Raw genomic sequence first — 27401 nt, 5'->3', positions numbered from 1 at the left:
TTTTAGTTAAAATAGTAATAATGAAATGATTGGAATTTGGAAGAACGAAAATCAGGGACAGTTCCTCAATCCAACACCATGTTTTCATTCTATTTCATTCAAGTGAATACAATCACATTGGTGTTTTCATTCTATTCCATCTAAGTGAATACAACTACATTATCACTGAAAGCCGGAAGCAAAAAGATGCACAAGTTATCGCCGACGAATTCAGGGAAGCCATGCTCTCAAGTCACTCATGTGAACCGTAGCTTAGATTATCCGCGATCACGGGATACAGATGCCCCATGCATAAATCTTCCACCAATAATGGGTTGTTGATCATTGCCTAAGCTTCATAAGAATTCGTCTCAAAGATTTCATGCACACTCTCGGTGTATTTCCACTCGTACCCAACATACGAGCCAAATTATGGTCCAACTTTATATAAATACAAATGTTAATAAAATTCACCTCGACCTAGTGTAAAATGCAACAATAGTACATAAATGTAGTTAACAATGACAAACATTTAGTGATATGGATATAGATAGACCAGAAGACATGAAATCAAATACCGATATAATCATTTCCATGCCTAAATGCTTATACCAGAAACACAGTCTATATATGACAGATCAATTGTCGATTCATTAGCCTAAATTAGAAAAACAAGGAGACAAGATACAAATGCCTTTTCTCTCCTTACTTTGGCAATTGCTACTATTCAACAAAAAAGAGTGTCCTGGGATGTATATAAGTCCGACTGAAATGGGATTTACTAATACTTGTATTCATGAAATCATTGAAATTGCGATTTTAAAAGATGTATCAAAATTTAAGAAAATTTAGTTAAAATTTTAGATTATTATAAAAAATATGATTGTATTTTTTTGTCATAAATTTTGTGAGATTGTGTTTTATGTTCTTTGAAATTTTATCATAATTCACGAGATTTGAGATAGTGGAGGAAGATATTGAGTGTAATAGTATTTATTTAGTGAAAAGAGAGTATAAAATAGAGAATTAGTGAGGGTAATAGTGAAAAATAGTGTTCGAAAATAACAAATATAATAAGTTCATTCTGTTTGAGACGTCTCTATATCATGGACGAAGGTAGTATAAATTTGTAAAACTTTTAACGCAGAACCAGATGTCATGAATAATAATATAAATTCAATTTAAATGTGAATTCTATAATATTGTTAGGATTAAAATCGAAATGTAGGAAATAGAACATTAATTTTCACTAAAAATAACAAAACCTATATACACATAAAAAAGACATTGTCAACCAACCACAACAAAACTTAATTAAATAATTATTCACGTGGCGGCATAAATTGGTGTTATTGGTTTCATATACGCGTGTTACAGACTTACAGGGCAATTGGGCAAATGCCCAAGCCACCAAGCGGATGTACTATCTTTTTGAATTATGTCTCATCTCTGTTGTGGTCAGAACTCAGAATATACTTCTTACACAAAAAACATCTCTTTTTCGATTATTTTCTCTAGCCTCTTTGAATGAAGGCAAAATATTAGACCACAAATTTTCTTTTAAGAGGACTTTCATTATTCGGCTAGAGTATATATTATATGAACAAAGTTCCATGTAGTCCACATATTTACTGTAGTACCGTAGACCACGTATGTTCTGCAACTATAGAATGACATAAAAACATTGCAAACTGTGTTGTTTTGCAAATCATGTTCTATAAACATCATTATTTTGTTAAAAATTTTGACAATCCTAAACATTCTACAAGTTAAATAGTGAAAAACACATTATTCTGCAAAACATGTTAAGTTTGCAGAACATATTTACATATTACAGAACATATGTGTTCTACTTGTCGAACATAAATGATTTTCAATATTTTCATGAAATACTGATATTGATAGAATGTATTTCACAAAATAATAAATTTCATACATTTCGCAATGTTTTTATGTCATTCTATAGTTGCAGAACATATGTGGTCTACGGTACTACAGTTAATATGTGGACTACATCGAACCTAACTCTATATTATATATCTAAATATGAATATTCCTCGAATCTGCAAATCAAACTGAATCAACGGTATCACAAAATATTGATATTATAATTTATCTTCATATTATCTTGAATCTTTGTATCATTCTACATTCATCAATATTTTATAAACTTTAGCATAACGTTTTCTCAAAAATCAACTTTACTTCAATTAATTTTATTTATTATTTATTATATTATTTGTTAATTATATAAACATACATTTAAAAAAATACCAATCATTTGCATTTGGAAAAGAATGTATTAAAAATATTATATATACTATTTTTCCAAATATCAGGATATATTTATTAGATATATTAATATATATTCAACTATATTAAATATTAAATAAAATCTATAATGAGATTGTTTGGAATACTTATATTTTCAGAAGTAAGTCCTTAATAATATATTTATTTGAAATTATTTTAATTATACATATAATAGAAAAAAAATTATTTATGTCTTAAACAAATTTAATACATACTTACCGGCCTAGGTAGTTGAATATGTTTAGGGCTGTAATTCGAGCCGAGCCGGGCGAGTTTCGAGCCGAGCCTAATTCGAGCCAACTTTAATCGAGCCGAGCCGAGCCGGCTCGATTAACTAATCGAGCCTAAATCTTTGCCCGAACTCGACTCGGTTAATTTCACGAGTCGAGTCGAGCCGGCTCGTTTAGCTAAACGAGCCGGTTTTAACGAGCCGAGCGAGCCAGCTCGTATAATTTTACACTTAATCGAGCCCAAACCTCTACCCGAACTCGGCTCGTTTAATTTCACGAGTCGAGTCGAGCCGGCTCGTTTAATTAAACGAGCCGAAACCTTTACCCGAACTCGGCTCGTTTAACGAGTCGAGCCGAGCCGAGCCCACTTAAACGAGTTCGAGCCGAGCGAGCTCGCGAGCCGCCCGACTCGAATTACAGCCCTAAATATGTTTACAGACACATGTCCAAAACGAGGCAACGCAAGGACACCTAAGTACCGAGACACAAACACTGTTACACTTTAACTCACTTTATACATTTGTTTTAAGGTCGGTCAGCCTTTATTTGGCGCGTACATCAACTGCCACGCTTACGCAACAAAACAATAATAATAATAATAAATTTAATATTATATTTAAAATTAAACAAACTCACTTCACTTTATTCACATTTCACCAAGAACATAGACTGTGAACAAAGAAAGCTGAGGAAACTTCTCTCTCTAGAATTTAATCATTGGGCCCATCTCTTGGCTCTTTCTCTCTGATTTTTCCAGCATTCAGCTCTTTTCTGTTTACTATTTACTATTTTATTTAATTATTATTTATTTTCTGGGTATTTAGATTGGATTTCTTGATTTTGAGATATTTATTTGTGTGTTTATATATTAGATTGTGTAGAGGAGTGTGGTTATATATTTGTGTAGAGACAGATTGGAGTTGATTTACATGGAGAGGTTACAACCGACAGAAGGGTCATCACCGGATCCGGTGGCGGAATGGAGCTCTCCGGGCGGTGAAACAGGCTTGGAAGGTGAGTTTTTGTGAATTTCAATTTGATTTTGGTTGAATTTGAGCTGCATTTTTGTTTGATTTTGTAATGTAGAGTGGGTTTTGATTTGGGTTGATGATGGTTTTGTGAAATGCAGAGCCTATGTGGCAGTTAGGACTCGGTGGTGGCGGCGGCGGTGGTGGTGGCGGTGGTGATGATTCGTACCCTGAAAGGCCTGATGAGGCGGATTGTATCTATTATCTGAGGACGGGGTTTTGTGGTTATGGTTCGCGGTGTCGGTTTAATCATCCCCGTGATCGGAATTTGGTATGTTAGTGGTGCAATCGTCGGTGATTTGTGTGTTTGTGTTAGGGTTTTATAGGAATTTATGTGATCATAGTGGTTTATGTGGTAATTTAGTTATGATCTAGTGTTTTTTTAATGCGAAAGGGCGGAATATCTTTTTTGATCTTATTATTGCTTGATCTGTACTGGATTTTGGTCTTGATTTTGTACACTTTTGAAGAAAACATTTGGTTCGATTCCGCATGGTTTTTTTAATTAAATGTCGTTCATACAAGTACTTATTTGGAGTTAAAGAGTGTATGGAATTGTTGTATAGGTTTGATGACCATAACTGACTTGAATTTGATGAATCTTATGTGTGTTTGCTGCTAGGTTGTTGGTGCTATGAGGGCAAGTGGAGGGGAGTATCCTGAGCGAGTTGGCCAACCTGTTTGTCAGGTAATTTCATTAGTATTGCTTTACTTTTAAATGAATGAAGATTCTTGCTTTCTGATGATACTGTTTTATTGATGTTCTCATCATCCTGCCTTTAGAATATACAGTGAATCTCTAGTTACACCTCGTCCTTTTCTCTGTATCCTATCCACATTATCCAAAGATTGGATGTTCTCAATGTTTGAAAATAGAAGACAGACATTTTTTTATTTCTATTGTTTTTGGTTTTTCTACCTAATGCTTAGCTAGCCCCCCCCCCCCCCCCCCCCCCCCCCCCCCCCCCCCCTCTCTCTCTCTCATTTATCCTGTACTTCAGTACTAAGTTCTAGTTATGGTAAACTAAGATGCATACTTGTAATTGATGATTTTAGTTGCTGATCTCATAATTGAGCCTTCTATATAGATAGTTAATACATCATTTCTAGCTATGCCTTGTCGGCTCGTCCTTTTCTCTGTGTCATCTGTACATTATATTTAGATCGGAACTTGTTGGTGTTTGAGATTATAAGTCACAAATTACTGCATATTGACTTTTCTAGAATTTACCTACCTAATAGATATCTTTTTAATGCAGCCACCTTCAACTCTATACATAAGTGTACTTATCTTGTGGTGCCTCGTCCTCTCATGTATTTCGTATGTTCATAATTCATTACAAGAACTTGTTATGTTTGAGATTGAAAGACTGACATTGCTGCATTTTGATTGTTATAGGATATATCTACCTAGTTCTTAGCTCTTAAATGCACCCACCCTAGGTTCTATTTATAGATGTTCTTCTTTCGTCTTCTACTTCAGTTCAGATCTGTTTTCCTAATATGCAGGGAGCTTCTTTTTGGCAACTTCTTACTTTCGTCCCTCTTCTACTGAATATTTTATCTGTCCTCATCCATACCCTACTTTAATTAGATGTTTTGGTTATAGCGAAATGTACTTAATATGTACTCAAAATAGGTTTTTGAGAAATGTGAAACTGAACCTACATTTGCAGATTCTGTTAAATTTTGCCATTCTGCAGCAGCCTTTTAAACTTAGAAGTAGAGGATCTCTAACGGTTCTAATCATAACTCATCCTTCCTTTTCATTGTCCATATGTTGAAGTTGAGTACAATCTTTTTGTAATCCTATTTCTGATATTTATGAATTTGGTGATCTCCAGAGTTGTGATGTTTTTATTCTCTTCATCATTTCTCCTGTGCATTGGTTATGGACAAAGACATATATGTTTTATGAAGATTACTTGTTACGTGTGCCCTATGTTATAGAATGGGTTTTTTTCCTTTACATTCCATATCCTACACGGGAGATATGTAAAAAGCAGGTCTGATACTAGACTCAAACATGGGTTTTAGAAATGTATACCTTATTGTTGGTCGGGAAATATATAAAGTTTCAAGGGATCCTATTTATATTATTCTTAATCATTGTCATATTATGTGAGGTGTCCCAGGGATTTCTCAATGTAACTCGCCAATTTCTCATTTGGTGTCTCGGTGTTTAGAGACAGGAACTAGTGAACCGCCCTTTTGATTAAGCTGCACAGTAATGTCACTGTTATATTCAACTGGTAAATATGGAAACATGATTTGGTGAATGTTAACACCTGATTAGAAAGATTTTATTTGTATTCAGATAGGCTCACCTTCAATTGATTTTACTGATGCAGATTTGGGAACTACTTCACATAATTTCCGGATTATTTCAAGCTTTAACATAGGGTCGTGCTCAAGAGAAAACCAATGCTTAAAATAGAACCATAGAACCACTAAGGTTCTGCTGCAGAACCCTATATTTTACATAGATTTTCAGGATCTAAATCTAAATACATGTTTTTTTGCATCGTTGTGTGTGTTCAAAAGTAATTTCAAAATATAATACATAAATAAGACTTTTTTTTCATATGAAGTTCTACTGCAGAACCCTAACTAATACAAGAAATAAGGTAAGGGTTCTAAGGGTTCTATGTCTAATGGTTCTATGTGGAACGTGACCCACAACATGAAATAATAACATGTCTAAGTGTTAAGTGTTTTCTTAATTGTTACTCATGCTGTAATACTTTGTGTATAGATTTATGTCAGAAAGCATGTGCAATTTTTGTTTTTAAATTTTGTAAAATAAGTCTATACTTAATGTATAAATTCAAGTCAATTATGCCGTTCTCTGGGTAAGCTACATGAATTAAGATCTTTGGACATATATTAAGCATTATGATATTATATATCTACTTTGTGGTTTGATCCCAGATCATTCATATATCAGTTTTTTCGACTTAGTCCTTTTATTTGACTGTGATATTCATATTAAACTTGTAGTATTATATGAGGACGGGCATGTGTAAGTTTGGTGCCTCCTGCAAGTACCATCATCCTAGACACGGAGTTGGATCTGCAAGCTCAGTGGCAATAAGTGTCTCTGGATATCCCCTGCGTCCGGTCAGCTTTTTATTTAAGAATCTATATCTCAACCCTTTCTAGAAGCTGAGTTGTCTTATAATTCCTGTTGTTGTAACAGGGCGAGAAAGAGTGTTCTTACTACTTGAAAACAGGGCAATGCAAATTTGGAGTCACCTGTAAGTTCCATCACCCACATCCAGATGGCACACATGTTCCAGCTCGTGCACTTTTCCCTGCAGCAGCAACTGTGCCTTCCGCTATTTATCCAGCCATGCAGTCTCCTGGTCCATCGTCTCAACAATATGGGGTGGTGGCTGGTAACTGGCCAGTTGCAAGGCCTGCTCTTCTGCCCGGTTCATATGTTCAAGGGACATATGGTCCAGTGATTCTCCCCCCAGGGATGGTGCCCATGGCTGGTTGGAATCCTTACCAGGTATGCTCTGTAATATTCTCAATACAGCCAGCAATCTAAATAAAAGAGTATCTATAGCTTTTAGTTGGCAAATGACTTTTTACAGGCCCCTCTGAGTCCAGTTGCTTCTCCAAGTGCTCAATCAAATGCAGGAGCAGGACCTATCTATGGAATGTCACAGCTATCTTCTACAGCTCCTGTCTTTGCTGGTCCTTATCTGTCTATGACATCTCCTGCTGTGCATTCAGCTTATAACCAGAAAGAACATGTTTTTCCAGAAAGACCTGGTCAGCCGGAATGTCAGCATTATATGAAAACAGGGGAATGTAAGTTTGGCTCGTCATGCAAATACCATCACCCTGCACAATGGAGTTCCCCAAAAACGAATTTTGTCCTCAGTCCCATGGGTCTTCCTTTACGTCCGGTGAACTTCTGAACATTGTTATTTCAAGTTCTTTGCTTTTCCTAAGGATATTTACTTAATTTTACTGGGATTCCGTCTAATAATTGATCGAATATGTCTTCTCTTGGGGGTAAAAGAAGAATGAGTCTATGTGTTGATACATTAACTGTAGCCAACTGGTTATACACGAGTTTGAAATCTTTTTTGGCGTTTAGCTTCAAATGATTTGCATGTTCCATGTTCATGCTCAAGCCTATATGTTATGTGTCTTCTGTGCCTTGGAAAATTTACTAGTCTTTTCTTTTTCCAGCTACATGAATAGATTTTTATGAATAAGAATACTACAACTTTTCAATTTGAAGTGAAAATTGCACTTAATTATATATGGAAATACAATCTTAGTTAAATCTCTTCTGTTTCTTGGAAAATATGGTTTTTTTGGCAATTGTGGCATGTGCAATTTTGTTCCTGGATTTGCAATTTTCCGGCCTTTGATGTCAGGAGAACATTTTCTAGATCATCCAGTATTTGTGTAGTTTCAAAAAAATGAAATATTTTCCGGATAAAAATTCCTTTGTAAAAAGTAATGAATTATTTACTTGTAAAATCTCTCTCTCTCTCTCTCTCTCTCTCTCTCTCTCTCTCTCACACACACACACACACACACACACAAACACACACACACACACACACACACACACACACACGTAATATGAATCTCTGAAGAGGGAACTGTCTTCACAAATGGATAAAAGCCAGTGTTTACATAAACTTTGGTGCCAATGCTAGTGACCTAATCGATGCTAACAAGACGAGAATCTCATAGAGCACCCTCTGTCCGGAAACTAATTGCTGACATTTTCTTCATATGTTTGAGGTGTCCTCTCTAGTGCAAAAAGGTAACAACAGGCGGAGTAAACTTAAACTATAATAAATGTGTTCGGGTGTGTCCCTAATATGTGTTTTGTCTTTAATTGATATGTATGGAGCTCTCACAATAAGCGATATGCAATAGTTAAAAGTGCGCTTAAGCTCAAAGCACAACAAAGCAGTGGAATCCACTTCTGCGCTTCAAGAAAAAGCACATCTTACAAAGCTGCACTTGAGTTTCAATTGAAGCACCATTTAATGACAGCTTTTTCACTGCTTCAGGCTTTGTGCTTATTCCCGCTTTTGCGAAGAAAAAATATAATTTATTGTTTTATCTGTATTTTTTTAAGGGGTCTTATGAACCATTTACAACACTTACTCTTGGTAAGAAGAGTGACGGCTTTGAGTGTGAATGGGGACATTTAAATGTGTGCGTCAGTATTTAATTTTTTTTGTGATTGACTGTAAAAAGAAAACTTAATAGTATATCAGATAATTCATATCTTTAGAGCATTCCCTATATAGATTAGATTCTTTCCTTTTTTATTTGGAATAGTATGTATGTTTGTTTATTGTTATGTTGTGGTGTTACTTGAAACTGAAATTATAATATCAATTGCTTTGTCATTTTTATATTTGTCATGTGTGCTTCCCTCCGACAAAGTATGCGTTATAGGCTTCGAGTCTGTGACCCCTTTGGCAAAAAAATTGATTACTTAGTCGAGTAGAGGTTTTAACATAATTGCATCACATAATTGGACTTCTTTTAAAGCTGTCTAACTTTCTCATGCTCAGTGATAAGATTCATACATGTATATTCTACGTGTATATTGAATAATGAATACTGTTGAGTTTGTTATTAGATTATAATTATCTTTTATTTTGATATGTTACTAGGGTGCCCCACTTTGTTCTCATTATGCACTGAACGGGATATGCAAATTTGGGCATTCTTGCAAATTTGATCACCCAATGTCAACACTGAATTACAGTCCATCTGCATCATCTCTTACCGATATGCCTGTTGCTCCTTACCCAGTCGGTTCATCAATGGCTACCTTAGCCCCATCATCTTCGTCATCAGAGCTAAAGCCTGATAAAGAAGCATCTGTCACCAGAATGTCTACTCCTTTAAGCACAGCTGCTGGTTCAGTTGGTTCTATCTTCTCAAGAAATGATACTCTTCCGCAATCTAGTATCCAGCAGCCTGGTCAGAGCTCTACCACTTCAACTGGTAGTAGTACACCTCATATTAGTGAGGCATCCACATCAGGCTGAGCATGTTGCTGGATATTCCTACCTCTTTATACATTTTATGAACCTTTGTTATAATTTTGTGCAGTCCTCTATCAGCAGTCTTACATACTTGGTCGTCATGGTTCCCTGAGTCACATCTATCACATTCAGCCTCTCTCACTTGTGTTCATATAATTTTTATATGGCCATTACTTTCATCATGAATAAGCCATATTCACCATTCAAATGCCCAGCAAAAACTTATATAGCCTCTCAACTAGTTTCTGAATACCTGCCAAACATTACTTAGTTCAAATCGTCAGAGTTGAATCCATATCTCCAAATTTGGAGTTTGTTGTGTTTATTTATGCTGCAAGCCTTCCTAATCTAGCCTTCGATGTGGTTCTCTTGATATCTTGGAAAAGCTATAAGCATCAACTCATCGTATCAAGTTGAAGATAAGTTGTTCTGCCTTTTTGTCCGGTCTCTGTTGCAAGACTTCTAAATTTCAAGCAAAATGTCGCCGTGCTGCCTTGAAAACCACATGTTGCATGGTTGTGCTGTGAGGTTTCAATTGTTGAGTAAATTTTTTATAGTTCTTACCAAATACAACAAAATTATGAACATGACAATCTTGACTTTGTAGTAGTTACTCCTTTCTTCACTTCTGAATTCTGATCCTTATATTAAAAGAAGAAATTTTCTTCCTTTTTATCTTGCAAGTTTCTAATAATGCACTGTTTTATAATTTATCAGTCTACAGATGCAATAGAGTATGAATGATCTGAAAAGTGGTTCACAGTGAAGATAATTGGTAGACAAATTGAAAAAGTGTTTATGTATATATGGTTGATTTGATATATTGATTGATCTATCCTATTTGCACCCCTCTGGTTGCTGTTGTTTCTTTGGTTTGGTAACATGACAGGGATATGCAGTACAATATAAACTACATTTCTGTCAGTTTTAAAATCTCTGCAAGGAAGAAACAAACAGGATGAAATGCAGATCTTTCCACTCTAATTTATATTTAGTAGTTACAGGTACAATATCAAAGTCTTGAAATCTTGAATGCATATAGGAAATGCTAGAACTTAACACAAAAATAGGCAGGTGCTTGATATGTAATTATATATAATCTTAGTACTTTATCATCACAACTTGGGATCATAAACACTGCTACTTAAAAGGGAGAGTATCCCAGACCAACCACATTATCACCGAAAGCAGGAAGCAGAGATGCACAACTTGTCGACGACGAATTCAGGGAAGCCATCGACTCGTATGAACCGTAGCTCAGATTATCCGTGATCACGGGATACAGATGCCCCATGCATGCATCTTCCACCAGTAATGGGTTGTTGATCATCGCCTCGGCTTCATAAGAATTCATCTCCCAGGGCTTCTGATCACCTTGCCAGTACCCATTATTACTGATCTCATGATAACAGTATGGAATGTTGTTCATGTTACTGACATCTCCCGGGTTTGAGGCCATCGTGGCAACGCTTACTGCATCGATAGCAGAAAATGCATTTCCATCGCAGAGTTGTGATGGAATTGATTCCAAGAAGTTATTGGTATTAGCCCTTGTGGCTGCAGTGCAGAAACTTTCATCTTTTTTGGCTGCATTGTTGTTTGATGGAGGGTTTAGATAGTTGTCAGGCACAATGCACTCCAAGTACCCGGAGTTTGAGCTATGATCACTCGAGAAAAAGAAGTTATCAGTAGGGGAAGAGCCGTAGGAAGATTGCGATGAGGAAGTGTCTGATTGAACTGGAGTAGTCTTAGCAGTACTAAAAACCTGGCATGAACTAGTGATCTGAGTTGTGGGGAGTTTGGTTTGAGTTGTGGTGAGGAAATGTGAAGAGGGCTGGAACAAAGTTTGAACATCAAGAGGAGAGAGCAGAGAATGAAAAGTAGTGTTTTCAGAGTAAATAAAGTTGGTTCTTGCTTGAGTGCCTTTCATAGAAAGTGCAGCTCTGTCATAAGCAAGTGCCGCTTCCTGAGCTGTATCAAATGTGCCAAGCCAGTGTCTTTCTTTAGTAGTAGGGTCTCTGATTTCTGCAGCATATCTCCCCCAGGGACGTCGTCTTACGCCTAGGAAGCGGCCTGGCTCGGCCTGCTTTCGACGGCCTCTTCTCTCTGTGAGCTGAGGGGGGGATGTGTTTCTTTGAAGAATGGAAAATCCCATTGGAATAGGCATTGTGGAAGAGTCAGGGGAGTTGAATTTTGAGGGAGTGGACATTCTTGGGTATTTTAAGTAGTGAAAGGGAAATGTGGCAGAGTTGGAATGTTGAAAGAGGAGATTTGAGAGTGAGGTTTGAGTAGGATGATTCAAGTGTGGTGAGATAAGTACATGAAGGGAGGAGGTCTTTTAAAGCTGAGGTTTTCATGTTGTGAGAGGGAAAAGGACACTGCATATGTCACTCTTTCGCAAGACCAGTCTTCCCTTTTCAAACTATTCCTAATATAAAATTTTAAAGACAATCTTTTAATTCTTTGTTATCAACTGTGAACTGGTCAAGGTTAATCTAGCGCTTATTCTCTTTTCTTTCTTTTAAAAGCTAAGAACCAATTCTTCTAAAGTATTATTAGCCTGTTAAACCTTACATCTTTTAAAAGTTAAGAACCAATTCTTCTAAAGCATTATTAGCATGTTAAACCTTACAAAATTAGAGAAGTTTCTCTAGAAATTTGGGAAATATACAAGTATTTTTTTCAAAATTATTTTGTATTTCATGAAGATTTCAATCTTAGATCAGTCCATGATTGACGCGGTGATTCTTATACAATATATAAATTCCCGTTCAAGTTATGACCACTATCAAATAGGCTAGCAGGCCGTCGACAAAATTCAAATATCATGTCGATCCACTCGCAACTTATTATAAACAACCTAACTAAAATCAGTCACATGTCTTCTTTAAGAAAAAAAATTGTGATAAAATTTGGAGTATATAACACATTTAACGTACTAATAACTTAAAATTTATGGTTATGAAGTAGATGCCACTAATCATATACCGGAAATAATGATTCAGGCCAAAAGAACTTTAAATAGGATACATGTCCACCCTGATTCCCTGAACAAACACACAAACACTTTTGATCAAGCTTGCTTTTTTCAAAACTTTCACTAGTTTTCCAATATACTAAACATTTTATTATTCATAAATATGACTTATAATTGATGCTAATAAGAGATGTGATCTTGGTGCTAAGCTGATAAACATCAAAGATTAATATTATAAGAGATTAATATGATAGAATAATGAGCTATTTAGAAACTTCTTGAAACAGGGTAAGTGATCCCTAGACATAGACATGCATAAAGGGAAAACTAAAGACAATATCTTTGTCTTCTACTCTCCTAGAGAGGCTCAAATATTTGAATTTTAAGGCATACAGACTTTGTTTGTCTATAACTCGATATCATTCCAAAATGCACGTGTACAATCCGCGTTCTAAGCCAAATTAATCACCTAAAATTTCCTTCAATCTCGTTTCCTTCATGTGTTTTAATGGAGCAGTTGAATGTTATCATACCAACTATTACAAGTGATTTAAACAATATATACACAAATTGCTAATATTCTAAATTATGTTAAGTTACCGGTTGTCCTAAGCGGAAGAGTCGAAGTAAACAGGCTGCTATGCATGTTAAAATTATGTGTTAGCTGATGGCAACATCACAAGCTAACAGGTCTAGGTAAAGACATTCAGTTATGTCCCTGTTTTGTATTGGTAAATGGTAATGCTACAGTTACATCATAGGTTTGCGTATGTTTCTGTCACTTGTTAGAGACTTGGAGTAGTTTGCTCTTTATATTCTGCCTAAGTTTGGGTTCACCAAGAGCTGAGGTTGAAGTTTGTGTGTGTTGACATTAAGCTTTACATGGTAATTGAACTATTATCATATTTCATTTAAATCTGACTCCTTAATAAGTGATTGTTCACCAAATTATCTGAAAGGCGAAGACGGGGTCGTTTGGTTCGTCGAGTGATATGGGGTTGGAATAAGCAATCGGGTTAAGATGGTGTGGGTTTAAGGTATAATATCATGTGTTTGGTTGAGATTTGTAATCAATATATTCAAATTTAAAAAAAATATATATTAATAATTTATATTAATTTAAAAAATTAAAAAAAATATTATTATATATTTTTGCATCATTGATTATTGTTGTATTAAAAATTAATATTTAATTACTGAAATAGAGACAAAAAATCAAAAATGGAATTGATTCTCATACCCTCCATCTCATACCCACCTCCTCCCCGAAGTATCAAAAACCCATACATGATTTCAGATGCCGGTCAACCAAACGACTCCTTAATCCATTCTAGAATTTTTTGCTTCCAGCCATAGAGCATGAGAGATAGTTTATTGTCAACAAGTGATAGTCAGGATCATTATTCATTTAATTTCACTCTCTTAAGTAATGAAAATCCAGGAGCATGTCGTGATGAAAATGAAAGTACGCTAGCAAGTCCAAGGAGCATAAAACAAGCTCTTGGTTGAGGAACATAACAAGTTGAAGTGAGTCACATGGCTCCTTGTCTCTCAAAAGTCAATGTAAAGGCTACAATAAATCCAAAGCTTAAGGAACACTTGTAAAGCAAAAATGGATCAATTTTCCTAACAAAAAATTAGTGGGGTTTAAAATGGGACTTCTAAAATCATACTTTCCCCTTTACTCACTAAACTCACATGCCTATATGGCTTTGGGAACAACAAATACTAATCATAATCACATTTGAGTCAACCCTATTTCTTGAATTTAGCATTTCAATGCTCCATCTGTTTGCCACTGCTTACTTTTTTATGGTACTTGGAGCTCATACCAATTGTGTGAATAGAATTTTATTTCTTAAAATAAAATATATAAACACTTAAACAATATTTGAAAGCCATTTTAAATAAAATAATTTTAAAATAATATATATATTTATCATATATATTTTTCTATTTGCAATATATTTAATAAAATATATATTTAGAAGACTGGAGACATCTCAAATAAAATAGTTTTATATTTAACTCTCTTTGTAACATGGGAGCAATACCCCACCTAAGACATAAAGTAATTTTAATTTAGTGTACGTGAACATTATAAAGATATATGTAACCTTGACTCCTCCACTAGTACTTTCACATGGAATTGCATAACCTACAAGAAAAAAACAGGTTGAGTGGAAAAGTAAGAAATGAAAATATGGGATATGTCATCTACATGCATGAGATGTGAAATATATAATATTCTAATAATTCCTTCCACAATTATTTACTCGTTAAAATAGATAAAGTAATTCATTTCAAAATAATGTGAAGAGCCAGTCAATCAGTCAAGGGCAATACAAGCTTAAACAGTTATACATATCAAAAGATGTGATCCTACTCCACTAACCAACATTGTTTATAGTAGCAATTTGTAAAATATTACTCCAATGTTTTCAGTTTTTTATTACTAGTTTATTCTTTAATACATTTTACTAATACTTTTACAATGTAATATCCCACTTATGATTTTTTTTTTTTAGTCATTTACATATGCTGGTTCATATTTATTGCGAGTATAAGATATATGGGCAAGGGATCCACATTTTTAACTACAATTTATTTAATATTTTAACAATAAATCAAAAAATTCAATAAAATAATTTATTTATTTAGTATTTTATTGTGTTGACACAAAAATATATAGCGTGGAAACTCAATTTTCCATGCTATTACAGATGAATGTGTCATTTTGTTAAAACACTTTACAGAAGTGTTAGTATGTTTTGAGTATCGATCTGCGAATTCTGTAGCTCACTTGTTAGCACGAGCTGCGTTTTCTATGTCAGGTCCAAGGGAGTGGTTCGGTGTAGCTCCTGAGATCATTAGTTGTAATCTTATTTCTGAAGCAATTTAATATAAGCAAGTGCTTTGTTTCAAAAAAAAAAAAAAAAAGAAGATAAATTAATCACAATTCACAAATAATAAAACTTAAAAATATTAAACTCTTTGAGTGGGTTTGGTCCCCTTGGTCTAAGATGATTATTTACATTTGTATATATTACAAATTAAGGTGGGGCTGAGTCCTCTTCTTTTTAAGTTGTGACGATATAAAGAAAATTGAGTAGGAATTTTGCACAAGCTTCAAAAATTTTGTCTAGCTGGTGATTCAAGGTAGTCCGGGATTTCTGGATAAAGAGAATGACATTCTTGATGAGATGAGGACTAAGGAGAATTTTAGACTACTTCTAGTTGGACCTTTGACGAAATGCTAATGTGTGTTTGTAAAGAGATGGGCACACTTGTTAAGTGTCAATTTGGCTTATGATCTCTCCATTTTAATTTTTTGGTTTTTAATTCTCTAGTGAGATTCAAGACAAACTTTAATTGTCCGGTTCTAATAATTTTCTAAAGCAATTTATAAAAGTAAAATACTCAATTAATGTAATAAATACTTTGGCAATGTTAAGTTCTTCTAACAAACATAATCTCAAATGTGCATTATTAATTTGAAGCGTAAATATCATATATATTATTCTTAAATCTTTATTCAAATTGTTTAACTGTTTAATGGGTCTAAGTAAAACGATATTATAATTCTAATAATCGGATACATCACAAACTCTTTCAATACTCCAGGTTTTTTTAAGTGGAAAAAAGAAAAAAAAAGTATGTAGTCAATACAATTCCTCTAGCATTTTCACAAATATCTGATGAAGAGAATAGAAATTCTTTTTGTTCTTTCTAAAAAACTCAAAAAACATATTTAAAAAGGTTTTCTTCATAACATTTTTCCTCCCTTTTCTTCTCCATTTATGTAATTACATGGAGTTGCTATGTAAATTATTTGTACGTGCACAAGCTCTGTTTTCTATACGTGCTCATTATGTTAATATACTTTATTTATTTATTAATGAATGAAAACAAAGAAAATCCTTAAATCCTATTGATAGAAAATGAAAGGAAGATGAATAGCAAATTGCAATCGGGACAAGAATCCAGATTTTATGACCAAACACCTCTAGAGTTTCTTGTGGTCATGGCTTGTAATGATGAGAAGTGCAAGTGTAATATATATGGTTAGTACTAAGAATAGTGACACTTGAAAACAGTTGCCATGACACAACTCAATTGTCATTCTTGTGCGTTGTCGATCACAGAGTAATGCATTTAGTTGCCATGTAAAAATTCCTTCCATCAATCTTCTATACTATGTGTAGGATGAATGTTTCACATTTTTGTTGCCCTACTAAAGTAATCATTACAATGTTAGGTTATTTTTACCGTCTACGTTTTACTCTAACATTTTACAATCAATCCCATTTAAAATCAAGTTTATATGAATTTTGTAACCACATTTCATGTATCACTATCAATGTCACCGGCGAGCGAAATCAGTCTTAATCGATAACTAACACATAATAAAAAAAACACTTAATATAAATTGAATAATCGAATATTTAATCAGTTCGACAAATTATGAAAAAAGATTAATCAGTGACTAATCTTTAACTTTTAGAATTATTAGCTTGCATTGTCAAAAAAAGATGATGACAAATAAATGTGATCTCAATCTTCGGACACTATATTATATATATATATATATATATATATATATATATATATATATATATATATATATGATCCATGCATTCATTTATCTGCACTACAATATTTCCTTACAATACTCACTCCATACTATTCATTATTATACAGTTTTTTTAATTACTTGACACGTATTTTAAGATTTTATATAAATATTATTTTATAAAATTTTAAAAATTTTAAAATAACTTATTAAATTATATTTTATAACAATTTTTGAATACTCGTCGAACTCTCGGTCCCAAACGTATATACGTAGATGATGAGAGCATAGACCATAGGATATGTATAAATCCGGAATATAGCTTGTATCTTTTTCCCCACAATCACCAATCCTGATCAGAGTTGGTAAATTTCTCTATACCGGTCATATACTGAGTTCCCAAACTGCAACTCTACGAAAGAACACACTCAAAAGGAAGAGGACTCTATTTCATGACTAGCAGAAGGTACAGGACTAGTCGTACATTTTACTGTTGTCTTATGTGTCAAACAAGCGTACTAAAATCAATTTAGTCACAGTAAAAACCAGAGCAGAAAAATAGTACGAGGTTGGACTTGATTAATTTTTTTACAGTGGAGAGTTAGTAGTGTCCGAAAGAGTAGGGATTGCTAGAAACAGTAAAACAGAATCTGCGTCTTACTATTAAGGTGGTGTAGGGTCAAAGATACGAGTCCTTAGTGTCTTCCCCACCAGAGACATTTACCATGCTTTACCTTCAAATTATTATGCAACAAACTTCAGATTTCTACGCTCACACAGTGATTTAATAAGTGTGAATCGGATTATTTAATCGGCAAAAATACGGAATAAAGATTAATCGGAGATTAATTGAATTGCTCAGAACTTAATCGAATGATTAATGTAATAGCAGAGATAGAATTAATTAGACGAGTTATGAAACATGGATTAATTATCGATTTTTAGAACAATTTACACTCACACATAAATGTCTAAAAGTTATAGCGGCAAAAAAACCCTTTCTCTCGGATTGCTGCGTTTAGGAACATGGATTTCTCGTATTTGTAAATAAAGGCCTTTGTTATTATCTTGGATCACTAAATTGCGATACAAATTACTAAAAAGAAGAAGAAAAATTATATACCAGGCCCTCGGCTTTGTTTATGGTGACTGAGGACTTTGCATTGCCAGGCAAAGAACTTCAACTGCAATGTCTTCATTTCGGAGAATCAAATCAAACTTACAAACTAAATGAAGGCCTCATCCTTCGATTTGGGTTGCAGATGTTTGCTTCACTTCTGATAGCTTAGGAATTAGTTTGCTACAATACACCAAACATTGTAAACGTAGCCGATTAACATCAGTTTCGCAAAAGGAAGTTATGACAGTAACAATTGCTTATATCAACTTGTAGACGGGGTAACATTGAGATTGCAAGAGCCTTTCATTTATATCTACTAAATTGTAAAAACGATCCAGCAAGGACAATTGCAGAAATTGAAATGCACTGCAATTGCCTGCACAGAGATTCGAATTTGTTATTTATCAACTTACATTATGACTTTCTTAGTGAATTAATATTACTAATCAAAATAAGCCTTCGAGTTCAGTTATTACAGTGCCCTGAGATTTTTCGAGCACTAAACGCGTTGCAGACCCGATTGAACTACATGCTACCTGGAGAGGTGACTCATGAGAGATCTCAAACACATGTACTAAGTAGATATCAGCTGAGTGGTTCAAATTTAGAGGGCCGGTAAACCTAATTGGATCAGACGTTCATCATCTCAATAATCAGGGTGAAGGAAAATCGGTGCAAGCATAAGAATCCAAAGCTGCATCGCTGAAGCATATATCTTGAAGACATCAGAAAACCTACCGGAAGTAATATTGATTTCTAACACGATTATTAACAGTCTAAACTTTAACACAGAGAGCCGAGAAGTTTGATATTAAACTCAAGCTACTTGTTGATCAAACAGTGGATCCAGGCATAGTCAAAGAAAAACATTGGTATATGTAACACTTAAACCAATTGCCTAAACCAAATTCCGAAAAGGGCATTAAGCAGTTCCAATGTACATAAAGATCAGACATAACATTACATTAACAAATATGAAATCAAAGCCATAAACGGTGCCACATCACGTATGAAACATAAAACGATGGTATCAGTATGCAGTAGAAATTAAAAATAAGACGAAAGTAAAGTCATCCGCGTTGGGACATATATGTAAAGTTTGACATAAATTAACGACGATTCAGATGAGTCTATGAGACCAGCTTCTTTCGCGGATTCTTTCCTTCCCTGCACAAGCTCATAAACAGCATATATCATTTCCTGAGTTGTGGTCTTTTTAAAAGAGATGTGCAATTTTCACATGCATTTGGAAGATCCGATTTGTGTATCAGATTAAGCAAGTTTGTTATCAAGTTCAGAAACTAGCATTTTGCAACTCGAATTCATATTCAAATCCAAAATCTACACCTAAACCTCCACTTTGATATTTCGCAAATTGCTCCTTTATGGTATATTTTACAACACATAAAAATATGACATATCAGAATAAGTGAATAACTGAATATCCCCATTATATTATTATGTTGATGCATTCAGAAAAACAGAAACAGAGTAAACAAAGGATATCAGTAACTTTGCACGGCAACTAAAGAGATCATTTGCGTTTAATTATCTGTAATCCAAAATACTTGTCGGAATGTACTGCCTCATCTGTACTGCCTCACAGATGAGTATCTCGAGAAGTGTCCCAGGACAACAGAAGATAAACTTACTGATTGGGCTCCAACCGCGCTCAATCACCCACAACTTAAATACATTAATAGTGTAAAAATCATCTAAACTTAAATTTAAAACACAATCAGAAGTCAATTGAACCCACATTTGTCATCGATAATCAACTCCTCGAATTTCGCCTCTTCTATCTGAACCCCAAACAACTCGTCCTCTACCTCTTCATTCAGCTCCAACTCATCATCAAAATTAACCCCATGCAGCTCAAATTTACTGTAGTCAAAATTAGCCTCTTCTTTTACGATTACAATAGACAGTCGAATTGGCGGGAAACCTCGAGATTCGAGCCGTTGGTTAGGGTTTGGATGATATTCTTGCATGGGGTCGAGAGTGATCTTTGGGCATAAATTTGTTGTTGGGATGGTAGGGAGTCGATCCCGCGAGACCGAGTTTTGATACCAAGTTAAGTGACCAGTGGCGCCTCGGTTTCTACGGAATCCTGGTGTTCTTCATAAAAGTATGTTTTCTACTCGAGTTCAAATTGTTAATTATTGGTCTTCTTGTTTACCAATATCAATTGTGTTTATTAGACATTGAAGACCTATTCAAGGGTCCATAAATATATATGGCTCATATATCAAAAAATAAACAAGAATTCAGCTGAAACTATGCAACTTATAAGATAATGTATAGTATTCTATTGAAAATACATAGGAGGCGTCTGGTTCATGATTAATGAGTCCGGTTAACGGGAATCGGAACCTCAAACTCATGTGTTGAAATTTGGATTTGTAATTTTGTGAACACTGCCATTGGGATACTCATTCTCATACCCCTTATTCCCATACCCTTCATTCTCATTCCCGATTCTCATTCTCACTGATAATCCAAAACCCCCCATAGATGCCTATAAATAATAGCTTACTGGAAGAGAGATGTTCAAGATAAAAATATAAATCTGCAAAACATGAAAAACTGTCATTGTGTGTTGTCGTTAGAGTGATGATTTGAAATACATTGGATAAGATGTACAACGACATTTTAGTTTTTGCAGCAGTGCCAATGGTAGAGAATGTTATGACTTAAGTTAGTATTAGCTAGTTGCCGACCCAACTAATTACCCGGGGAGCCTCTTTCCTGCTATATATTTCTTATATTGCAGTAAACAGTTGGCTTCCTAGAGTAACTTGAGCGCTCCCTTCACCTGTCACCGTTGTGAGTGTGATCTCCTTCTCAAGAATCCTATCAAGCTCTAAAACAACCACTTGCATGTTAGGTCTTCCTTTTCCTAGAGGTGCCATGCATCGTAGCGTTAATCTGATAAAATCCTTTATGCCCTCAGTGGTGAAGCTTCCTCCTAGCCGATGATCCATCATATCGTTTGAGTTCAGGTGTGTCTCCACCTGCAAAAACGAATATAAATATCAATTTGCAATATAAGTTTCTTTTACATATCTAATGGCAACAAAGTTTAACTACAAGTCAGTTTAGAAATTTCAGATTGCTAAAACATTTGTGTAAAGAATGATCTTAGCATGCATTTTAAATAATAGAATATCAGATGACTCTTTAATTTAGGAAAACTTCATAACCTCAATTTTAAATTAGCGGCACAGTGTGTATCTCAACTAGTCTTTATGTGACCCTTCATATTTACGGCTCGCCTATATAGATATAAAAACAAATCCTCTAAAGAATTTCAGTTGAGAAGAAAATGAAATTGTTTTACTTGACCAGAACTAAAATGAAGATGCTGGAAACACAGTAGCAGAATATATAAAACTCCATCTTTTTGCTAGTGATATTCTGAATGCTCTTGAAAGCTAAGAAATAAATATATGACTCACTATTATGCATTGATGACATCATAACAATCATCAAGAGTACTACATCTAGCTGTAAAATACACTTTCATAATAAAATTTGACTGAGATTGTACAGGTTATGCATCAAAGACAATTTTCAATGGGCACCTCAGTACTACACCACTTGCTATGTACGAAGAAAGAAATAGCAGGTGATTTTACTTTCTTCTTTACTACATGTTGTCGTTTTTTATTGAATTATTGAATTCAGGCACATGTTTATGTGTCAACTATCAGATGTTCCCAATATTTTCATGTTTCTTCTACCTTCTATGAATGGTTAATGTGTAACGCTATGTTAATTTATTCTCTTAGCATGTTGGTTGAGCATTCATACATATGATCAGAGAAAGATGTTCGAAATTGAACTAGGGGATATTCATTTTCTATACCCATTGAAGTATACTTCCATCTGATCCAAAGGAATCAATATGTGAAGCCTCCTGTCCTATTAAAAGCTCCAAAAGAAAGACCCCAAAGCTGTAGACATCGCTCATCTTGGTACAAATCCCCATTTGGGCTGTCCTGAACATTGATGATGAATTGAGTCTAGAAAAAAGTAACTTGAATTCAAGTGTATAAAAGCATTAAAAAATAGTTTACTCGGGATCTTCGTAAACGTTGGTTCTTGCTGAGTGAGATGGACCCGCATCTTCAATTTTTCGTAATAGTCTGGAAACTCCTGCATCCGCAACTTTGGCAATGAAGTTTTCATCTACCAAAACGTTTGATGTTTTAAAGCTACCATGCACCATTGGAGTTTGTTGGCTATGCAAATGGCTCAAACCTGCATCAGCAGAAATTTTCTTATATATCTACTTCTCTATTCTGATTTTTGGTCAACAAAGTGCTTGTCGATACCTTTAGCTGCCCCAAGAGCTATTGACAACCTCTGCTTGAACTCCAGTTTTGATGCTGAATCTTTCCCGGTTGCTGTCAAATGATGAATCCATAGCATGACATATAGTTCATATAACATTAATATGCCATTCGTATGAATAATTCCTACCATATAAATGGCTGCACATGCTGCCATTAGGTAGATATTCAGATACTATCATTTGGTATCCACAGTCCTGGCAATAGCCTAGAAGAGAAACTAGGTTTCGGTGTGAAATCCCTGATAAGTAGGCTACCTGTTATCAAACAAGAGATTTTAGAAGAATTAGAGTACAGACTCCATTTAATTATTATATTTAAGAAGCTGCTAAGAAAATATGTGGATTTGTTTTAACATTGCAATACTTAAATGTCTAGAGTGTGGGAAACGTAAAAGCAGTTATTTTCTTCTTTTCATTCGCTCATGGAACTGTCTTTTTTTTTTTGGTCAAGATCCACAATTTTATTAGCTCGTGTGACCAGAGATCCTAATTTCTTAAGTTAAAGAAGGAACACTATATGAGTACTGCTATGTTCTTACAAATTAAAGAATATAGCTCCGTATTATATGTATGATAGTTTCAGTTTATTATAGCCTAATATTTAACTTACCTCTTCAACAAATTCTTGCTGAGGGATGCCTGCACGTCTTTTAATAGCCACGATAGTCCCATCCTGAAGCAATCCTTTATAAACCTGACCCAATCTTCCACATCCGATGAGGTTTTTCTCATCAAAGTAATTTGTAGCTTGCTCCAACTCTTCTGTCATGAACTGCCTTGCTTCATGTTGCCCCATAAGAGGTGGTGTTACAGAAGAACTGTGTGGACCTCTTCCTTTTACCTCGACTGTAATAGTTGAGCATTGATTAAAGATGTATCAGACATGGAACCGTAAACTAGTTATCTCGATGTCAATTTTTGATCTAACCTACCTATTGCCGATGGATCTGAAGAACCTGTGTCTGAGTTCTTGTTTAAATGCTTTCTACGCTGTAACATATAAAACCATACAACCCCAATGAGTATTCCCAATAATACTACTGCTCCTCCTGTTCCGCCTAGTGTAACCGCAAATGATCTTGACATCTGGTATAGTTTCCACGTTGATCACTACGGACCTGAACATCTGAACCTGCATATAGACATATGTATATTGAACGAACATGATTTGACTGCATTTCAGTGAAGACATTATGAATAAACTACAGAATAATTATGCATTTGGGACCAGTTTACACGGTTGGTGTTCGGGAAAAAAAAAGGGCCTATGTTCAGGAACTTCATCAAGTGGTCCTCTGCTGTAACTTGGCTTTGTGCTGTTCCCCTACCTAAAACGCTCACTGCGTCACTATATCTATGAAAATACTTACAGGATGATCTCGAGTCTCAACTTGCAGAAAAATCTTGCAATAAGAACCATAAGACTCAGCTTAAGTAGTAACAATACTTACATCTTAGTGATCAGTGTATATGCCATTGACTTAGTACTCTCCAAGGGAAATATAGTTATAAAGGAAAGACATACATGATATCTTTGGAATTATATTGCATGCACTTGTTGGTTTATTTAGTGCTCATTCTACTGGTTTCACCAACATTAAGAAAAACTGGTAAAAAGATTCTCCTGATTCTGATAAAGATATCAGAAGACAACTCACTGTCTCTTCATAGTACCCCACTCTACTGGCTAATTCCATCATATCATTGAGATGCAAACAGTGATAGCTAAGAGGGCATCATTTTTTCCCCTTGATAATGTTTTCTCATGCAAAACCAAGCCTAAATTTGTATGTTGGGGATATGAAGAAAGATGCAGGGGCAGTCGGGCAGTGATCAAAAGACAGTAGAAGAACTTAGCTTATAAACAACAAATTATAAAAAAAATTCTACTATTAAAAATCTCTTGTTTGATATCTCTTTGTAAAATTCACTTACATACTAACACATACACAGGTTCTCTCTGGGACATTTATAGTACCATGGATCGGCAGAGCAGCAATCCAGACCTGCAGGAAGTAGTGTAATGTAAAAGAGATGGCTGTATAAAGGTATACCTGTAGTAATCCTGAACTTGTGTTATCAAGCTTTGTAACTTTGGTGGAATTTCCTATTAAGAAATGTGAGCTTCTGTAGTAAATTGTAAAGTTAGATCTTTTATGGGGCAAGGATCAAAAGAATGATGACACTGACAGCCACTGGATACTTAATCACTGAAAGGGATCAAAAGAAAAGGTACCTATCAAATTTTTGTATTTGATGTTTCTTCCTTCAACACACTTTATGACTCTATCTGCCCTTTTTCTACCATCTAATCTGGAGAAAAAAATAGTGAATTTTGATATCTTCCGTAGTAAATTAGGACCAATATTTATGAAGATCATGTGCTGATCTAATATGATATTACCAGCGGATGTGATGCAGGCATGCAACTTCTATGGCTGAATGTTTTAAATATTCTTTATCACAGAGAAGCAGAGATATCTTGAAAATCTGGTAAATCTTCTGTCAGATACGGTGCATGTAAATAAATTTCATGGCCCTTCTATTTTAAAATATGATATATAACTTGTTCCTTTGAGTGGTTGTGATTGTGGATAGTGAGAATCTTGAGCTTTAAGTCTCTCTCTCAAATTATATACAACTAATACAAGTGGCTGTATATGTAGACAGTATGCTTTCCAGAGGTGGTTGTGTTCTGTTTCAGGCTGGAAAGAAGAGGGGGATTGGTGTAAAGGAAGTTGTCATCTTGTGCAGTGTTGAGAGCAGGATCCAAGAGACCATGTCAGAGAAAAAAGGAGGAAGGGGTTGTTTCTTGGGAAATGTAAATCTTCTGATATGTCTTTATAATGCATTGCATCATCAATAGAGGTTTGTTTTCTTACCACTCTTTTGATGCATAATCAACTGTAGAACCTTAACTAAGTTTTCGAAATTTTCGAAATTATCTCTTAAAACAGGAGACAACCTCAGAAACTGTTGTGGCCTATGCTGGAAAAATATCACAATTCATGTGGTCCTTACTCCAGCTAATCTCCTTCTTTTCACAGCCAACAAGTCATATACATCTAATGTTTTTTCTTTCAAAGAGGTAATCTTGAACTCCTAGTAGGGACTATGAACTCACCTTCACACCACACTTTTGTCCAATGGTCATTTCCTCTTCTTCAATATGTTTCAACTTGATTGTTTTGTCAATTTCCTTGCCAGTCAAGCTGGCTACAACCTAATTTATCAAGTACATTTCCTCTATTGTGCCAATTTCTTTACAAGGCATTTATACTTCGAGGACAAAACCCAATTTGGTGGGCTGTTCACTAATAACCACCTACGTAGATTTTAATTCAGATTACCTATAGTATCAACACCTATAAGCCTAGGTACAGTAGGTCAGTAGGGGAGTAGTTGAAGTACAAAATTTAAGTAAATGACTTGTTTCAGACTTGCATTCAATCTAAACTTCAACTAGATCTCATGATAATGATCCATGATTATGAGTTAAGTCATCGATAATCGCCAACTCAATGATAAGCCTTTCGAGTACGTGTGAACTGAGTTCTTGTGCATGAAATGAGCCCCAGACCAGCTGTATTGTACTGTTTCACTGAGGAAAATGACAGTATAGTATTTCCTTTGCATGCCTTTGTCATGTTTTGGAGCATAGTTGGCTGTTGATTTGTGTATGTCTGGTTTTTATTGGTGGGGTTAAATGAGTTCTTACATTTTTGTATTGTGATTTCACCTTTTATATGCATCAGTGTACTAGGTTTTTCATTTGTTTATTGTATTTATTTTCTTTTATGTTTATACGAGTTTTGTAAAGTTGCGGAAAGTCAAAAATTGTTGATTAGGTTTGTTTCTTACAGACAATGCCAGAGTGTGATCTTTGAGTGTATATGCAGTGCCATGAATGAAACTGAACTATCCGTGAACAAGCTTGATGTCGAAAAAACGAACTGAATTATTCGTGAGCAAACTCGAACATAAATTTAACTTTGTGATTGGAGATCTGGTGAACTAGTTCATAACAACTCAGGCTCAAGTATTTTTTTTCAGACTTGTATGAATCAATTTAAAAAATGGGGTCTGCTTATTTAAGAGAATCGTGACCTGTGAACAATAACTTCACAATCCAAATCAATATTTAGGATATTCATGTTGAAAGAATTGTACGGAGTGTGGTTCCTTATGAATTGTAATAAATATTACTCCATTAACATGTGATGGTTACCTCGGAGCCAAGAAATTTGTTGACTTGCATACACTAGTCAAATCTATGCAAATAAATTTATAAATGAACATTTTACAATTTTTATATCGAATTTTCTAGTGTGTGCCCATGTGCACACACCAGCAACCACTTTTTAATAGGTGTTGAATTCTTATTGGCTCTCATCCCATTAATAAATGAAGGCTCCTTCTATGCACAAAAATTCACATCAATCAAAACCTCCTACCTAAGTAAAAAGTGGTTGTTGGTGTGTGCCCATGTCACACACTAGAAAAATCCTTTTTATATATGATAATTTTTCAAACTTATTTTGAAAGTTTATATTTTTTACAAAAAAAGTGACCCCCTTAACTCTATAGTCAGATCCATCCGCCACAGAGAGTGGTCATTTATTTATTACTGCTACAAGTATCATCTCTTATGGAATTTGGGCGATGGGGGAAATCAAACTAACAGGGGGAAAAGTACAAGTTACGTAGGAGGGGAAAAGTGAAAAGGGACGCCATTAATTTTGTACAAAGATTAGCTGCTGCTTCTCGTTTCGGCTATAAAAAT

At 34.8% G+C, this 27401-nt stretch overlaps 3 protein-coding genes and 1 long non-coding RNA gene across 15 annotated transcripts; 2 read left to right on the top strand and 2 right to left on the bottom strand.

Moving 5' to 3' along the window:
• The first annotated feature begins 3163 nt into the window (after positions 1-3163).
• Positions 3164-10259, top strand: LOC108199835 (zinc finger CCCH domain-containing protein 34). The gene is made up of 7 exons (XM_064082903.1): positions 3164-3536; positions 3652-3821; positions 4173-4238; positions 6551-6670; positions 6750-7064; positions 7150-7467; positions 9214-10259. The coding sequence occupies exons 1-7, from the start codon at positions 3452-3454 to the stop codon at positions 9592-9594; spliced, it is 1455 nt and encodes a 484-aa protein (XP_063938973.1). The 5' UTR covers positions 3164-3451; the 3' UTR covers positions 9595-10259.
• Positions 10260-10459: 200 nt separating this feature from the next.
• On the bottom strand, positions 10460-11963 carry LOC108199100 (ethylene-responsive transcription factor ERF086). Its single transcript, XM_017366849.2, has one exon. It carries the CDS (start codon positions 11798-11800, stop codon positions 10736-10738), a length of 1065 nt encoding a protein of 354 aa, XP_017222338.1. The 5' UTR covers positions 11801-11963; the 3' UTR covers positions 10460-10735.
• Positions 11964-20019: 8056 nt separating this feature from the next.
• LOC108197502 (uncharacterized) lies at positions 20020-26880 on the top strand. Of its 5 annotated transcripts, none has more exons than XR_010286631.1 (5): positions 20020-20389; positions 21814-21889; positions 24572-24666; positions 24752-24850; positions 25026-26420. It is a non-coding gene; the product is annotated as an uncharacterized LOC108197502 (long non-coding RNA). The 5 variants fall into 5 exon arrangements; XR_010286630.1 differs by having other exon boundaries at positions 20021-20389; positions 24572-24850; positions 25026-25111; positions 25285-26420; XR_010286632.1 differs by adding an exon at positions 26482-26880 and having other exon boundaries at positions 20022-20389; positions 24572-24850; positions 25026-25706.
• LOC108197501 (putative serine/threonine-protein kinase) lies at positions 20807-25154 on the bottom strand. 8 transcript variants are annotated; one of them, XM_017365141.2, is made up of 10 exons: positions 25023-25154; positions 24855-24931; positions 24673-24745; positions 23551-23750; positions 23229-23464; positions 22747-22873; positions 22599-22670; positions 22341-22524; positions 22130-22262; positions 20807-21275 (listed from the first exon to the last, which is right to left on the bottom strand). In XM_017365141.2, the coding sequence occupies exons 4-10, from the start codon at positions 23702-23704 to the stop codon at positions 21024-21026; spliced, it is 1158 nt and encodes a 385-aa protein (XP_017220630.1). In that variant the 5' UTR covers positions 23705-23750; positions 24673-24745; positions 24855-24931; positions 25023-25154; the 3' UTR covers positions 20807-21023. The 8 variants fall into 8 exon arrangements, with proteins under 8 accessions (XP_017220630.1, XP_017220629.1, XP_063939972.1 ...); XM_017365140.2 differs by lacking the exon at positions 24673-24745 and adding an exon at positions 24554-24624; XM_064083902.1 differs by lacking the exons at positions 24855-24931; positions 25023-25154 and having other exon boundaries at positions 24568-24697.
• Positions 26881-27401: the final 521 nt, after the last annotated feature.

The sequence above is a fragment of the Daucus carota genome, chromosome 8 (assembly GCF_001625215.2).
Source record: "Daucus carota subsp. sativus chromosome 8, DH1 v3.0, whole genome shotgun sequence".
In the NCBI taxonomy this organism is placed as follows: domain Eukaryota; kingdom Viridiplantae; phylum Streptophyta; class Magnoliopsida; order Apiales; family Apiaceae; genus Daucus; species Daucus carota.
This window is presented reverse-complemented; position numbering and strand designations above follow the sequence as displayed.